General features: G+C 43.7%; 1 protein-coding gene across 2 annotated transcripts in view; it reads right to left on the reverse strand.

Annotated features, from left to right (window-relative positions):
* GPC6 (glypican 6) overlaps positions 1–18322 on the reverse strand; it is a 3429025-nt gene that overhangs the window by 414832 nt on the left and 2995871 nt on the right. For both annotated transcript variants that reach the window (XM_085622132.1, XM_085622131.1), the window contains exon 6: positions 6671–6814. In XM_085622132.1, coding sequence (XP_085478258.1) covers positions 6671–6814 — 144 coding nt within the window. The remainder of the gene's footprint in view (positions 1–6670; positions 6815–18322) is intronic.

Below are 18322 nucleotides of genomic sequence, written 5' to 3' on the forward strand. Positions count from 1 at the left end.
CGATGTAACAGAATTATAAAGGTTAACATTCAGTTGTCTGTGGCGAATGGGTGGGATTGGAAACAGGAGCTCAAGGATTGGCTGCAAACTTTATGAAGCGCTCCCAATGCCACCACCAATATGTCATCATTTGCTTTATTGAAAGGTAGGGTGGCTACTACCAAGTTGGTTAGACCGTGGATGGATGACTTAACAATGTCAGTTGAGAAACTTGAGCAAGTCAAGCTAAGTTGTGAGAAAGAATGAAGGTAGTATGTGAGTGTGGTAAAAACTAAGGGAAGATCTCAAGCAATTTTCCAATTGGTGCAACTGGGTGAGGGTGAAACTGCCTAGTATATTTTCTCAGGGAAAATGTAAGTATTCAGTGCCAATGCAAATCACAGCTGTCAAAGACAGAGTGGTTCAACGTGACGATGGCAAATGGTGGAACAAATAAAGATTGTCCAAACAAAATCATTTGTGATGTTTTCCGATGGTTCCTGACAGGTTTCCATCATCTGATTGGTAGGAGAGGTGCTTATTCTGTGCCCGTTTTTCTCTGCTGTTGCCCCCTTTGATTCTGTGCCCCGTTTTACTCTGCTGTTGCCCCCTTTGATTCTGTGCCCCGTTGCTGCCTTCCATGCCCTCCTGATCCCTGCCCCTGCCCGTCTCCTTCCCGAGATCGCCCCGCTCCGCTTCCCTGCCCCCGCCGCTGCTTTCCCTGCGGCCCGCTCTCTCTGCGCCCATTCGCTGCCCCTGCTAACACACCTCCCGCCTCCCAGCTGCTCCTCTCTCCCCTCCTCCCCATATATGGCAGCTGCTGTGCGGCTGCACCGCTGGCGCGCCGAAGGCGCGCCTAAGGAAAGCACGCCAGAACCCCTGCCCCCCACAGCAGCTATGAAGACCACCGCCGCTATGACGCCAACACCCTCGTCGCTCTCAACCCAAGAAGGACCCACACCTGCTACAAGGCCGCCCCAAAGCGCACCCACGGTCCCTTCACCTGCCTGAACTGCAGCTTCCCCTGCCTCGAAAGCGCCGAGACACCTGCCACGACAGAACCCAACCAGCTTAGATGAATCCTGATCAACACCCGCTCCGCACACAAACACGCCGTCAAACTCTGGGACCTACTTGACACCGCATCACCGGACGTCGTCTTCCTGACCGAGACCTGGATGAACGAAGCCTCCTCGCCAGACATCGCCATAGCCATCCCCGACGGGTACAAGATCACCCACAGAGACCGCTCCAACAGGGTCGGAGGAGGAATCGCCATCGTCCACAAAAACACCATCAGGGTCTCAACAAACACCAACGACACCCTCTGCACCGCCGAACACATGCACTTCCAGATCCACACAGACCCCAAGACCACCCTAAGAGGCACCCTCGTCTACAGACCGCCAGGACCCCGGCCTCAATTCTGCGACTCCATCGCCGACCTCATCAGTACGCACGCGCTGACCTCCACCGACTATATCTACTCGGAGACCCGAACTATCATCTGGAGAACAACAACGACAACAACACCTCCACCCTGACCGACAACCTCGCCAACCTCGGACTGAAACAGCTCATCACGACGCCAACCCACATCGCCGGTCACACGCTTGATGCCATCTTCTCCTCAAGCCCCCACGTCACCTTCAGACACGCCTCCGAACTCACCTGGACAGACCACCACTGCATACACTTCTCCTTCCGAAAACCCCTCACACACCACCGCACCCTACAGACCCCCTGCCGCTGCTGGGGCAAAGTCACTGAAGAAAAACGACAGACAAGCCTCGCACTCAACCCTCCGACCAACCCCACCAACCCCGATGATGGTGCACTCACCCTAAAACGCTGGATGGACGACTGCGCCAACACCGTAGCCCCACTGAAAAAACCCACCAACAGAGACACCAGCAAAAGAGTCAGTTGGTTCACCCCGGAACTCCTCGACTCAAAGAGCACCTGCCGGAAATTGGAGAACATATGGCACAACGACAAGACGCCGGACAGCCGCGCCGCACACAAAGACGCCATCCACAACCACCACCACCTCATCAGGACCGCAAAAAGGACCTCCTTCACAGACCGCCTTGACAACAACGCACACAACAGCAAAGAACTCTTCACCATCGTGAAGGAACTCTCCAACCCCAGCTTCAGCGCCAACGACATCCCGCCATCGGAAGCACTATGCGACTCCCTCGCCACCTTCTTTCACCGGAAAATCACCGACATCCATGACAGCTTCAAACCCCGGACAACCCCTGCAGACCTCGCCGCACAAGACCCACCGCACCCCACCGCCCACGACACCCTGACATCCTGGGCCAACGTGAGCATCGAGGACACAATCAAGACCATGGGCACAATCCACTCCGGATCCCCGTCCGACCCTCTCCCACACCACATCTTCAACAAAGCCAGCAATTCCATCGCACCCCACCTGCACAAAATCATCACCCTCTCCTTCGAGACCGCTTCCTTCCCTGAGAACTGAAAGCACGCAGAGATCAACGCCCTACTGAAGAAACCAAAGGCGGATCCGAGCGACCTCAAGAACTTCCGACCCATCTCCCTGCTAAGCAAAGGTCATCGAGAAGATAGTTAACACCCAGCTCACCCGTCACCTCGAAGACAACAACATCCTGGACCCCTCCCAATCAGGATTCCGCAGCAACCACAGCATCGAGACCGCCCTCATCGCCGCCACAGACGACATCAGGTTCCTTCTTGACAGCGGCGAGACAGCGGCCCTCATACTCCTGGATCTCTCCTCCACTTTCGACACCGTCTGCCACCGCACACTACGCACACGACTCCAAGACGCAGGGATCCGGGAGAAGGCCCTGGACTGGACCACCTCCTTCCTACCAGGCAGAACTCAGAGAGTCCGCCTCCCCCCGTTCTGGTCCAAGGCCTCCGAGATCATCTGCGGCGTCCCACAAGGAACTTCCCTCAGCCCGACGCTGTTCAACGTCTACATGGCACCACTAGCACGCATCGCCCGACAGCACGACCTCAACATAATCTCCTACGCCAACGACACTCAGCTGATCCTCTTCCTCACCAAGGACCCTCTCACCACCAAATCCAACCTCCACCAGGGAATGACGGCAGTCGCCGACTGGATGAAGGAAAGCCGACTTAAGCTGAACTCAGACAAGACGGAGATCCTCATCCTTGGGTCCAACCCCTCAGCATGGGACGACTCATGGTGGCCCGCATCACTGGGGACCCCCCCGGCCCCCACTGACCTGGGAGTCATCCTCGACTCGAAACTCACCATGACCAAACAAGTCAACGCAGTCTCCTCCACCTGCTTCAACACCCTCTGCATGCTCTGCAACATCTACAGATGGATCCCGACAAACACAAGGAAAACAGTCACCCAGGCCCTAGTCAACAGCAGACTCGGCTACGGAAATGCCCTCTACGCCGGAGCCTCGTCCAAGCTCATCAACAGAGTGCAAAGAATCCAGAACGCCTCTGCACGCCTGATCCTTGACGTCCCGTGCCGCGACCACATCACCCCCCACCTGAGGAACCTACACTGGCTCCCCGTCGACAGGAGAATCTCCTTCAAGCTCCTGATCCACACACACAAGGCACTCCACAAGACCGGACCAGCCTATCTCAACAGTCGACTCTCCTTCTACGTACCCAACAGGAAACTCCGCTCTGCTGACCACGCCCTGGTCACGGTCCCGTGCATCCGTAGAACCACTTTCGGAGGCAGGCCCTTCTCCCACCGCGCCGCCAAGACCTGGAACACCCTCCCCCTCTACTTACGACAAACCGAGGACCTGCTGACCTTCAGGAGACAACTCAAGACCTGGCTCTTCGACCAGTAGCAGCAGCCCTCCCCCCCCCCCAGTGCCTTGAAACCCTTACGGGTAAGTAGTGCGCTTTACAAATTAAATGATTGATTGATTGATTGATTGATGGAAGTGTTGCAACTGGAGCATCTTTTTATGTGCAATGAGTGGAAAACCATGTTTTAAAGCTGTATGGAAAAAGTTTATTATTTGTTTGTGTTTGCTGTGTATGAATCTGGTATTTATGCAGTTCATATGTGGACCCCTGTAAGGTGCAACCTAGATGCACTTCTCTATTTTCTAGGAAGATGAGGCAACTGTTGTTCATTACTGATCAATTGTCTCCTTCTTCAAATTAACATACACTGCTAATTTAAAATTAATTTCAAACTTTAAAAAGAATGACACGTAGTAAATCACTTTAAAGTATCATACTTTCTTTCAAATATTCATCTGTGGGTTTGCTAATGGAATTGGACACTTTATATGACAAGCTTCAGCAAAGCCTGTAAGTCTAGCTGCTTTTAAAATCTGACAAAAACACTCAAAAGCCCTGCTGAGTGAAAAAGAAAATATATAGATTGCTTCTGTATATAATACATCTATGAGAAAAATCATTTAATGCGTCATGTTTCAGTGTACTTTTGAGAAGTTAAATCGTCCCTGATGCAGTGCACTCCAAGCACACCACAGTAGGCAGAATGATATACCCAACAACCAATAACATGAGGTCAAAGAGAAATACTCTCCTGGGCATAGCCCAGCCCTACTCTACATATGTTTTTGTACAAATAATTGTATTGCTTTCTGGTAAGGTATACAACGGTGATCAGACCCTCTTTAAACTTTACTCATACATATTCATACGGCCTGACCATACAGTATTTTCAATTTGCATATCCTCCATGTTAAATGCATATCCTCCTAATTACAAATGCTCCTTATTAATTGAATTACTTCTCTATCCTTCTCCTCCACTCTCCAAATTAAGATGTTTGTTCTTCCCACTTCATAAAGGAGGGTTCACAATATCCATTTTCTCTCATCTGAGGCATGATATTATTTGAAAGAACAGGAACACATGTTCTTCAAAAACTTTTAAGACATATGTCTGCCTTTCAACAGTATTATTAGTCATTTGAATGATGTGAGGTATAATCACATATTACTGGTCTTTTCTGTCCACTGAACGTCTACCACAAACTAAGGTGTTCACAATGAATCATCTCCTTTGTTAAAGAATCACTTCCTATGTTTGCAAAAGTGACCTAAATTCGAGGAGAAGCGTATGTGTGCATATCAGCATTTATATGAGCGAATTATGCAATTTTGCAAGTCTTTGAAGTTATAGCAATGTTATTTTACAAAGTCTAAACATTTATTTTAACATGGCATATTCATACTGTAAATAAGACATAGCCACTGTGCAGCCACATTTGTTACTATAAACACAATAAAACCAATCGCCCAGGTGTATTAGGTAGGCTCACAAGTATGAATATTGTCTTAACAAGCTTGTTCTTTAGACGCATCCTTAAGCTATGCTTCATAAAAATATCATTTATCGTGATACACTAATATGTTAATATTTTTCTGCATTGGTACATTGATAAATACGTCCATTTTGATCCCAACACATTAGAAGCAATCTAATCTGAAGAGTGATTTACACTGTAGGATAATGCTGAAAACATCTCAACCCATCTATAATTGCACTAATGAAATTACCATTAGTAAAATGGTAGGATGGGATGGAATCAGCATTAGTTTACATATTTGGTCTATCTCATTGGTATAAAAAATTGTTTTCTAGGAGTAAAAGTAGTCAAGCATTGCTAAATGTATTATCACTTCCACATATATAATGGGAAAAAAATTAAAAATCTTGCAAATTTACAATGATTACACATTCCTATGTTATAGTGACCTGCATCTCATACCGATCTGCCACTCTCCCTTTAATCCAAGGGACAAAGACAGAATCAGGTGCAATCAGTTTCATGGAAAGCAAAATAATTAACTGACAATGGTAAAATATGTGTGCTTCATACAAAATGTATAGATTTGGTGAATATCGACACCTTCTCAAACACATAGAGGTGATTCAGTTTCCTTCACAAAAGAATTTACTGTTGTTGAGGAAGTTCATATTATGAGAACATTCTACACATATACTCATCAACAGTACTCCTGCATTTGAAAGGATCCACCGTGTTATTTCCATTTTCACTGTCAAAGTCTGAAACCCAAGATAGATCAGACCACAGCATACTTTATCGGTTTTCTTGTCACATCCAGGGATTTGGGAGGTGAAATTGTCTAAAAGAATTACCTACAATGCTGTCATGCTTCTAAATTAAACCAGAATAGCACCCCAACTTAAAGAATACAGAAGAGGACATTACAAAGAATTAGTGAAATCTCTAAATTCATACACTAACCCTGTAAATTTGGACAGGAATGCCAAAGAAATCATTTACGAGTTAGTACTCCATCAGTTATGCAAGCCATCATGTTTATTGTGTCTTCTTCACATCCAGTAGAAGGCGCATTTAAAAACAAATATTTTTTATAATAGCGAATTCACTCTTTTAATTAGGAACTGGGCTTCCAAGCCCACTGAATAATCCAGTTGGGTTATCAGAATGCCCAACAAACAAGCAAATGTTCTACAATCAAATTACCTATGTCGCTTATTAGGGTGACCAACTTACTACGGGACATTACGGACACAATCATTGACTTTCCATTGTGTTAGTGTTATTAGTACACTCAAAGTAAAAAAAAAAGAATATAACATCTAGAATGCATTAGGCTCTATTACAGAATTCCAGGACTAGAAACAGTGTCAGTATTGACAATTTCCCACTACTCACCAGCCGGTCTAAGCTTGTGCCTGCTGCTGTCGTTGGTCTTTCTTCTGGAGTGTATGGCCGAAACCTGGTGCTGAAATTTTCAGAAATTGAACGAGATGACCGTATTGCAGGAACTGGCTTTGGCTGCCCACACCCCTGAAAAACCTGGAAGAAAAAGTTTTGATGTGAACAAAAATGAAAAAACAATGGCTTAATAACTAAAGCACTATTTCAATTTTAGAAAAAGACCAGATTTTGGTGCAATCGGAAGGCACTGAAAAACATGACAACTACACAGTATTGGTATCCCGGAATACCTACACGATGTATGGGAGGAGAGATTTACATTTTAAGCGTTATCGGGCAACAGTTCATAAAGTGAAACCATGAAATACACTGCATTAAAACTCTAACTTACAAATTGCTAGATTGATTTGGCAATAGATAGATACTAAAGTACAGCATATTTTGAAGATGGAAAATGCACTAATGGGAAAAAAGTTACCACATGGGTTTGGCATTACCCCATACTTTTTGGGGTCTGGAATGTGGAATTGTGGTTTGAACGTAACTCACAGCGTAAGCTTTTCTCACAACTCGCCTTTTTTTCACGTAATACCTAAAGACTTTGTGCAGGCTCAAAAAAAATGTATCGCAAATTAAGCTGAACTTGGAATGTAAATCAGTAACAAATACAATTTGTATTCTATTCATTTTAGCACAGAAGTCACAATAAGCCAGTAAGGTGGGTTGCCAAGTGCCTCAAAAAGAATAGAAAGAGGCATATTCGATAGGCCCAATAAACTAGAGGATAATTTTCTGCTTTCTCTGTACTGTGTTTATCCACACCAGTGGGCATAGGCTCAGAAGCCTGGCCTGTGAGTTCTGTTACTGATAACATAACTCTAGCGCCAGGTCTCCCATTTACACAATATTATTTGAATGTTAGACGGCTATTTAAGTGCTCGTCACAATCCAATAGTAACTCCAAGATGTTCTATAAGCTCCCGCAATAGACAAGCAGTGCCAAGTGGCTGGCACATATTCTTTAAGGTAGAAATTCTCCGGTTTTTGCAAGAAGCATAATTAGCTGGGTGCTTTGCGCAATGTGGAAGCGCAAAGTGGCCATGGCTTGTTTCCCTGAGGATATTAACTTCATTGTACCATCTTTGAGACCTCAGTGGTCCCCTACTCCTCAAGTGATAATACAAATAACCAGTTCCTCCCATGAGGGGGCAAGCTAATTATGTCTACAGTTTCCCACAATCTATAATATTTGTTTTATGTAATTGCTTGCAGGTAAGCAAGTACTGTCCTTTAGAGTGGGCTAATTGCCATTTTTTATAAATAGTAGGAAAATAGAATGTCAATGCAGATGCATCAAAGTGTTGTCAAGTATTTGGGAAATTGGATGAAACTTTTCAACATATGTTATTCCATTGAAATGTTAACTCAAGACATTGTAAGGGTCTTGTCGCAAAAGAGAATTTGCTCAAAGGTTAATTTACAATTTCATAATGACAGCTTTTATTAGGTCTTACTTTGAAATAAATGTTGTCCAGAGATAATTGTGTTGATATTTATGTATATATTATCCACATTTGAGTATTCATGGTTGTTATATGTAAATGTAATGTAATGTAATTAGATAAAAAAAAGTATATGTCTAGATTTATCCTCATTTTAAAGCTTGAATAATAATATAATGCCTGAACAATGCAGTATGTTGGTATATGTTAGCCTAACAAAGGTGTCACACCAGCAAGATCACAGGACTCCACACTGACTAACCTAACACCCGCCTCTAGGTGACATTAATCCAAAGCCTTTTAATTATGTACCAATGAATGTTTGCTCAAGAGAAGCTACATACATGTTAAATATCGGATCAATTTACATGACCATAACAGCACCAAGACTTTGCTAAGGGATGCTGAATAACACGGGGCAGGAAGAATAAGACATGCCAAGATTGGGGTGCCCAATTGACCAGACCCCCCTGCAACAATATCCAAGACAATAAGTCCCATTCACTGACATCATGCTATAAGAAGCACCAGGGCACAGATCACTGAAAAAAGCCAGGGGCATAATAAAAAGGACCTGCCAACACTCAGTGCTCAACTGACTGGAATCTGCTGCAACAATCTAAGACACATAGCATTGCCCACTAATACTGAACTACAAAAAGAACCAGGGCTACCACTGTGCTGCCCATCAAAGCACCGAAGAGGCTAGGCTAAGTCAACGCTCTCCGATGCTTTGTAAGAAAAGTGGAGAAGACTGTGTGACTGGTTGTTTTCACTTGTCATCTTTCTTGTTGAGGCACAAGAGGATACTATTTGCTCTGGGCCAACACCGTACTAAAATGACTGTTGTGCTTGAGGAGGTTAAATCTTAGACATTGTGCATCTCTCTGAGGTTCTGTCTATGTCTAATGTACAGGGGAACACCAATATGTATGCTAGTTTCAATGTTAGGTCTGACAATCCCAAGTGAACCATTCCTAAAGGAGAAATGAACTCACAAATAATATCTCCAAACAGTTGAAACCCAGCTTTAAAACGGACTCATCAAATGCCAACTACATTTCGAGCCATAGTGAATACCACCTTACCCGAAAAACGAAGACACACCTTGCCTAAGTAGTGCCCCATACATGCCTTGTATTAATCGCCTTGAAGTTTTAATCCCTATGAAGGCACATGTTTCTCAATTCCAAATGATTTGGAGATAGCTCCTTCTCATAGGTCTACAATGGATCAGGTGTGCAATTGCTTTAAGAAAAGTCTAGAACTTTTTGAAAAAAAATGATGAAAAAAGTTAATGCCTTTGATAGCAAATACTAACTCTGAAAATAAAGTCAATGCTAATGAGAGTTTGATTAAAATGACTAACATAAATCAGGGAAACAAACAAGATTACTGTAAAAACTTCGGAGCACACTAATAGTTCAATGTGGTGGGTTCTGCTTCCAGACACTGCAGAAGAAATTTTAGGGACCCAAAGAGAACGTCTCACATCCATCAGGTCATCGAGAAATGATATTGTTACAAACCTCCTCCAAATAAGTATTTGACTAGGCAGCTTTACAACTGCAATGGTAAGAATACTACATCATACAATTCATGACTGTTTTGCTTCAGTAATCAACATTACATACATTTAGAAGCTGTCCTGGCAGTACCAAATACCTCAGCAACCTATGACATTTAAAGAAAAAAAGTAATCAACCTTTTGTGTTCATGCAGAAACAATGTCAAAGGTGGGTATGGAACAAAAACCTTAACGCAGTAGCCCTGTTTAAAATGACAGCCAAAAAACCTGACAGAAGTCACGCTATGATCCCACAATTCCTAAATGAAACAACTATTGAGAAAAGTTAAAAAACATTATGACACTTAAATTGTAAGCTATCACCATCCTAAAAATTCAGTGAAACCTCATGTTAAAACAAAAAGGCCAAAGCCTCGGAGATTATATTATAAATGTACCTCACCATCAATGCTCTTTAATTTCAATGGTAAAACCTTGTTTAAATTGGCCCCCACTACATCCTTTCCTCACTCTCTGAAACCGGTAATCCCATCTCTAAATTCTTACATGATAAAATGTCAAACACCAGCACGCTAAGCAAATCTACCTAAGAAAGGTAGGTTAACGAATAGGCCACGTTACAATGCATGTGATACATCGCATGCCATTACAACGCGGTCATTACAACGACCGCGTTGTTACATCGCATACCATTACAACGCAAGTCATTACAAAGACATGCTGTAAGGGGCGCGCTGGATTTAGGAATAGTATAATTTACTATTCCAACTCCAGTCTGTGCAACAGTAGGGAAGGTGTTGGATTTTGAATCCAACACCTTCTGCCCCTTACAGCAAGTCATTGTAACTGCTTGCATTGTAATGGTGTAATAATGATGTAACAATGCGGTTGTTGTAATGATTGCGTTGTAATGGCATGCGCTGTATCGCATGCGTTGTAAACGATGTTTCCCAGGTTAACAACTAGACTCTATTTAAAGGCACAGACCATATACACTAAAAAATATTCTTTTAACCATTAAGACTTCTTCCCTTACAGATGATCCCATTAGCGCTAAGCGTTTGAGAGAATTTTCTCTGCCTTCCAGCCATGTTATTGAAGATAATAAACATCACACCCTTTACGCATTCATAAGGAAAGAGAGAACACATTTCTATTAAAAACCTAACCTGGATTAATAAAATATTTGTAATTTAAGGCATTTGTTTTTTAAACTATTGGATGTTTATGGGAAAATCCCTTAAAAGGTTGTATCAATCTATGTTCAACAGTGCAACGAAGAGAATTCTTTTCAAAACACTAGTTTGGTCCATAAGGCAATTCATCATACAGGTGCAGGCAACCGTAGGGTCAGAATATGCTTTTACGTCCCCACAAGAAACCTGCGGTCAGCTAATAGCCTTCTGGTGAAGATCTCTAAGATTGTCCACATCAGAACTGGAGGACGGGCCTTCTGTTATCTTGGGCCAACTGCCTAGAACAAGCTCTCTTTTTCCCTCTTGAGCTACAGTCATTGGATGCCAGTTCACTGTTCAAGAAAAAGCTGAAAACCTGGCTTTTTAAACTAGAGTTTACAATCTGACTGTACTCTGTAGGTGGCCAATGAGCACATCACCAGGACACTCCTTGGAGTAGCTGTGCACAATTTGAATTTCAATAATTCATTCAGTCATCGCTAAACCAGTCTCCAATGCAACTGTCTGCCAGGGTGCAGAAAAAAATATAGTACAGAACAGTAGCCCCCAATGTGCTGGATGACGCTTTGCATATACCTGATGATAGCGATATCTCTCTCCTCAGCATGCTCAACGTTGCAGCAGATGTTAAAAAAGTTGAGTAAATGTGCCTTCCTGGTACACTGTTGCATATACTTTCTGCATTTTTGGGACTAAGTAGACAGATCATAAACTGTCCCTCTTCTTGTTTTTACTGATAGATACCAATTCAGTGTCACTTTAAATTCTTTGTCTAAGAAAATCCCCTAGTCTTCGCTGCTATCACCTCTATTATATAATATATCTGGTGCTGATAGGACCATCACATGCCCAGGAAGGTGAACCTACCATTCATAAACATATGAATTCATATCTGCGCCTGAGTTTATCATGACTGCTGACATTTATTTCTAAAGCTAAATCATGGATAAAGAACTTTTTAGGTCTCAGCACTAGCCAGCGCATGCGCTGTCTTGAAAGAGGCATGCTGTATCTACTTAGAGGTCTACAGCCCACACATAGGCTTCCCATTTGCTGACTCCATCATCCCTCCTCTATTCTTTATCCCCATTTGTCCATGGCATGCATGCGCCATGCATCTACCTGTGTTTAGCTCTCCCAGGGACCAATTACTAATATGCACACACAGGGGCCATTTTAGGAACTGTTTCAAGACTACTTTTTTCTTTTGTGAAAAGCGTTTTTCACAAACACTTATGTTTACATTTGCTGTGAACATTTTTGTAAATCAGGTACTTATCTCATCACATTGATGTGCATTCTGGTGTTGCTTGCTCACCACACAAGCCCCTTTCAAGTCGCAGCTTGACCCATCCCCCAACCCTTCCTCATCGAAGATTGCTTTGTGCACAAGCTCTTGTGGCAAAGAATTCCCAGCTTTCATTTATTAGCACACATAATGGCAATGGAAAAGGGAATCGATCGGAATACATTACACCAAATGGTTTAATGAACTAAGGGGCAGATTTATAATGGACTTGCGCCACTTTTACGCCGCCGTTGCGTCACTTTTGTGACGCAGCAGCGGCGTAAACCCTGCGCCATGTTGCGCCCCATTTACAACGTGACGCATCTAGGGAGATGCGTCACGTTGTAAAGCTTGCGCCACATGTGGGCGTACCTGCACAGGGGGGGGCGTTCCGGCGCAGGAACGCCTCCGAAAAGTGGCTGAGTGAAATCTACAAGATTTCACTCAGTCACTTTTCCGGCCATGCTGCGTCAAAACCCTGCGCCTGCTTGAAGCAGGCGTAAGGATTGACGCAGCATTGTAACAATGGGCACCCCCGAGCCTTGCTGGAGGTGCGTCGCACTTGCGACGCAACTCCAGCAATGCGCCAACCTTCCGCCATCAGATGCGCAACGCATCTGTTTATCCTTGCGCCACGATGCGCTGCATTGTAATTGCGGCGCATCTATTGTGGCGCAAGGGTAAACTTTTGTGACGCATCTTCCCTGGCGCATCCATGCTGATTTGCAGCGATGCGCCAGGGAACATAAATCTATCTGCCCCTAAGTGTCCATATCTCAGTGGGGGACATGCTCTCCACATGCACCTTCATTTACTTCGCAGAAATGGCATCTGTAAAGGAAGTGCGCCACATACGGAAAGCTGTTCATCAAAATGACTAACAATCAGGAACGTGCGGACTGATCTCTTTTCTAAGCCTTTTGAATTATGCAAAACAGTAAACAAATAGAATGCAACTGGATTTCGGTAGGCGGGATGCAGGCAGGATTAGAACATGGTCACCAATGTGCAATTTGTGTGACATTTGCTATGCATGCTTTACAACCGACTCTTCCGGTGCTAGGGATGTTCCTGCAGCAAAAGTGAACCACTCCATGTCAAATGTAAAATTAGCTGGGTAATGCGCATGGAAGAATGACTACAAGGCAGGGTTGTGAAAACAACTAGAGTACTGACTTTATTCCAATAACACTGTTATGCAATGCCAGTGGTGACATAATGGCAATCACCAGCCCCAGTGCCGTACACAAATACATTAACATTGCCAATAACTATAGCTCTCAGATTGCTAAGACCTATTGGCTTCACCATTGCTTGTTTGATTGAAACTAGGTGACAGATGTACTAATATTGAGAATTGTGATCTCCAAATTGTGATTTTTTTTTTACAGAATGCATGAAAGCTTTCAATTTAAAATAGCGATTCCAAGTAGCAAATCGACCTACCTCATGAATATTGACAAGGTAGGTCACAGTTTGCAACCCGTTAGGAATGATAGTCATCACAGGGATCGTGGCCTGCTGAGGGCAGTACACCACAATGTCCGTGATTACTTTTTAAAAAAAGCAAAGATTTTTTTTTTTAAATGCACCCCATTTTCCTTAAAGGAAAATAGGTTGTGTTCAAAAAATGAAAAATGAAAAGTGTAACTTTCACATTTTAAGAGTAGAAAGTGGTCTGTGAGACCACTGCCTGCTCTTAAATTTTTTTTCTTCACATTTTCAAAGGGGAAGCGGTTTCTTCAGGATCCCTTCCGTTTGTGAATGAGTTTCCATCTCCTTTGAGGTGTTGGTAAAATGTTAATATTTTACAAACGCATTTCGGTTGTGAAACATTAACACATACCACTATGATGTAGTATTTGGAAGAGATGTACGCCCCTTCTAAATGCCAAATCGCAAACCCAAATTTTGATTCTGTAGAACAGCAGTTTGGTATTTGTACAATTGAAAAAGCATTTTTGAAAATGGCTCAATTCTGTAAATGACATGGTGACGCTGTCTGTCTAATTTACAGATGTACAGTTGTTTATTAATTCAATATACCTCAAAATGACTAATACCTGCAGTGGCAGCTGGCAGTAAACGAGGGTGGCGGGGCAGGTAGGGGTAGTAAAAAAAAAAAGCAGCAAAAAAACCACTTGCCTTTTTGCTGCTGCTGATTTCCTGTGTTCCTTCTCTTCCTGGCAAGTCTGGAACCAGGAAGCACCCAGTTCCCCTAAGCCAATCACAATGCTACAATGAAGCATTGTGCTTCGTTCCCCTAAGCCAATCAGAATGCTGCAATGTAGCGTTGTGATTGGGCTGAGTGCTGTAGTTTAGCGCTCAGATGGGACCTGGTTGCCTGGGCATGTTCCCCACCAGGCCGTGTAATGCAGCCTGGTAGGGCACAGGCTAAGTGTGCAGGACGCTTTGGCCTGGCCAAGACGGCCGGCCAAGCAGTCACTCGCACTTTGAGAGTGTGCATTCAACACTCCTCCCAGGCTCTGACCCCCCGCCCGCCCCGTCCTAACCCAGCCCCGTAGCAAAGAAAACAATAATAATTAAGTTATTATCGTTTTATTTTAATTTCTCTCTACCCTCAGAGCAGTGGGGGATGCTCCTCCGCCTTAGCGGAGGAGCCGCTCCAGACTACTTGCAACCCAGGGCATTCTTATAGCTTTGGAGGCGTGGAATAGTTCAATTAGTCACACTTGCAGGGGTGTTACTTGTTGTGAGGCATTTCCTTACAGATACTTTGGACACTACTTTCCATCTGATCTAAGGACTCTGACATACAATGTCACTACCCCATTCTAATTAAACTGCATGGATTGCCCTGAGAATCAGTGGATGATAATATTGAAAATGTTTCTTACAACTTTCAATTCATTAACTCTAAAAAGGATCCATACCTCCAGTAGAAACTAGCACTAGTTAGGAGCACATGTTATACAAGAAATACATTCCAGATGGTAATAACTGCTTTTCAGATTTTAAAATGCAAAATTGCAAACACTCTGTCTTGCCCTTAAATCCAATTTTGTCTCATGCCCAAGCTCTCGCAGTAAAATTGGCTTCCATAATCACAGTCACCTGCTTAGATTGTTTGCAATGACCTGTAATAGCAATACTTCCTATATCTTTTGTTATTCTGTGGTGTAGAATGTGCAGCACCCTTACACTTCTATGTTTCTCAGACATAATGCTCCCCGATTGTCCAGCTGACCCATGACCTTCTCTTGGCTTATACATTTTGAAATTATTTTGAAGTGCAAGAGTGTGAAAATACAAATATTTCCACCCTACATTTCCTCCAACGTATTAATCTGTAGAACCAATTTGTTTTTACATTTTAAAAAACATACTACAATGTAGGTTCTCTGATGCCCGTTTGTTTAGAATTCTTCCTGCTCCACAATGCAGTAAATATACTTCCTAGCCTGCTCAGTTCCTGGGTCAACCAATCACTGCTTCGTCTGTTGACGGGATCTTCCAGCAAGCCTTAAAGTTCCATAGATCACCTTTGGCATTATACCACTCGAGGCCATCTGGTCTGTAGTATTTGTGGATCATGCTTTAAGCAGAGGTTCTTGAGTGCAGTGGCAACAGTCACAGTCCCATCCATGACCAGTCAAGGTTTTGGGCAGTGGTGCTCAGTATGCTAGGCAGCCACTAACAATCTCTTGAATTCTGGGATGCATGTTGATTTATATTTCTAGTTAATCTGTTTTTCACTGCTGTCTTTAACAATTTTAACATTGTCTCCAGAGCCTGTTGAGGTTTATTTCACCCAGCTCTCATATTTCCTGGTCACTTTATATTTCAGAGAATCAGTTGAGTAGATTTTGACAGAAAGGAAGATCTACAAAGTCTCTTTTGCTCCATGCATGATCAATCTAGTTATGTTACCCATGTTTGTTTCTCGGAGAGCCTGAGGACTCACATACTAAGATGGAGATATTACATAGATCTACTGAATTGTTTTCGGGTAATCTCTAATGCTATTTGATATTCAATCAGGCAATGCATAGCTTTGTACATACATTTATCCCTTCCATTCTACACTCTTTCATACACGCGGCAGAACATTACATTATTTAAATCAGAACTTTTCGCCCAATGTGATCCGTTCTACACTGGTTTCCCCTTAACACTCAGACTTATTGAAATCTGGCCTGTATCACATACAAAGGGCTTCACCTACAATCCTACCTCAGTGAAAATCTTGGAGCATGTTTGTTAAATACTCATGCAGTGCAGCACAATGCAGCAAGTCATCTTGCTGTGCTGCATGACAGGGAAAGGGCAGTAATACGCTGTATTTAGCATTCTATGCCACATTCCTGTCTTTTTCCAGTGATGGCGCACAATGTGTTGGACTGGTATTGTGCAAGAAGGGACACCTTCCTGCACAAAAACAATCCTCAGAGGAATTTTCCTCTTTCTATGTTTGCTGCAGAATGCACTGCTTTGCGTTATTCTGTATTTATCAAGTCACTCAGGGCCATCCAAGGTGACTTTGCGTGGCTTGATAAAGCCTACTTAGAAGTTGTGTCGCTCTTGCACCCCATTGCGTGGTGCAAGTGTGACACAACTACCTGATAATTATGTCCCCTCATCTTTGCTGAAGGCACCTGTTAAAGCTTTCTTTTGTCTAGCAAGTCTGGGGAATAAGCACTTTCCGTCAACACAAAAAACATATCAAAGTCTTATCCACATTATCGCATGCTTTCAAAATCATGTAATTTTCTAAGCTTTTTTGCCTCACCTCTAAACATTGTGTCTTTCATAAAAAATGCAAGCTTTTGCTCTTCTATGCCCTTGAGCACTGAATATCTTTGGACAAATTAGCCAGCATCTTTGTTAGACTTGGTATCTTTTGGCGTGTTTCTCCTGAGTTTTTGCTTTCTGACCTCCCGGTTTTGACTCTGTTTTTGCTGGAGTAGCGTTTCTGCGCACTTTTTGCACTGCTGATCAGTGGTAAAGTGCAAGTGCTCCTGTGGTATATTGTGTTATGGATTGGTGTTTCCATGATTGGATACTTTATTTACTGGTTAGTCCCTAGTAAAGTGCACTGAGTGTGCCAGGGCCTGTGAATCAAATGCTACTCGCGGGACTGCAGCATTGATTGTGCCACCCACGTGAGTAGCCCTGAAAAGGTAACTCAGGCCCGCCATTGCGGAGCCTGCGCACAGCTTGTAACTGCCATGTCAACTTGGCCAGTGCACACACTTGCCAGTCCCTAACCCTCCCTTTCCTTGCATGTCAGCCACCCCTTAGGTAGGGCCAAGGTACCTCTGTGGGCAGGGTGCAGTGTATGTGAAAGGTAGGACATGCCCTGGTGTGTGTGGCATGTCCTGATAGTGAATTACTGTCAATTTCGTTTTTCACTATTGCAATGCTACCTGTTCCCCATAGGACAGAATGGGGAGTTTGTTACATCATCTTAAAAACATAACTGGCCCGGGTAATTAGGTAGGAAAATAAAGTTTAGTATGCCTGAACTCAGAATCTAAAGATGCATCTTTTAGTGAAGGTGATTTTTACATTCTGTGTTTGAAAGTACCCCTTTTAGAAAGTAGGTATTTTCTTGCTCAGTCATCCCGTGTGCCTCTGCTGGAATGTGGATTGCCTGTCCGGGTTTTAGATGACAGAAGGCTGGGGAGCAGGAGTGGCTCCAGATGGTCTAGGTGGGTCAGGAAAGGGCTGAATAGACCTGGGCTGCAATTGGGGAAGGGTGAGGAGATTTCCTTGCACCTCAAAGGACCTGGTCTGCCTCTGACAATGCTGTCTCCACCTCCCGCCAGGAAGTCATACCAGAGAAGGCAGAACTGCTTCTGGCTAGGCACAGACACTCTCTGCCTAAGAGATCAAAGGATTTTGGGATATAAATATTGGGGTCCAGACCCCTGAACTTTAGAACTCTTTTGGACCAAGAAGACTGCCAAGAAGAAGAGCTGGAGAAGCTGTGAGGAGCAACTACCACATTGCTGTGTGTTTTGCTGTGTTGGCCTGCAGTGGCTGCTTCTGTCTTGGGCAGTGAAAGGACTGGACTGATCTTTCTGCAATCTACTTTTGTGAGTTTCTCCAAGGGCTTGAGGTAGAGCTTGCCCCCTGCTCAAGAAGTCTCAGGAAAAGCAAAGACTTCAA

Source organism: Triturus cristatus, chromosome 8, assembly GCF_964204655.1.
Source record: "Triturus cristatus chromosome 8, aTriCri1.1, whole genome shotgun sequence".
Lineage (NCBI taxonomy): Eukaryota > Metazoa > Chordata > Amphibia > Caudata > Salamandridae > Triturus > Triturus cristatus.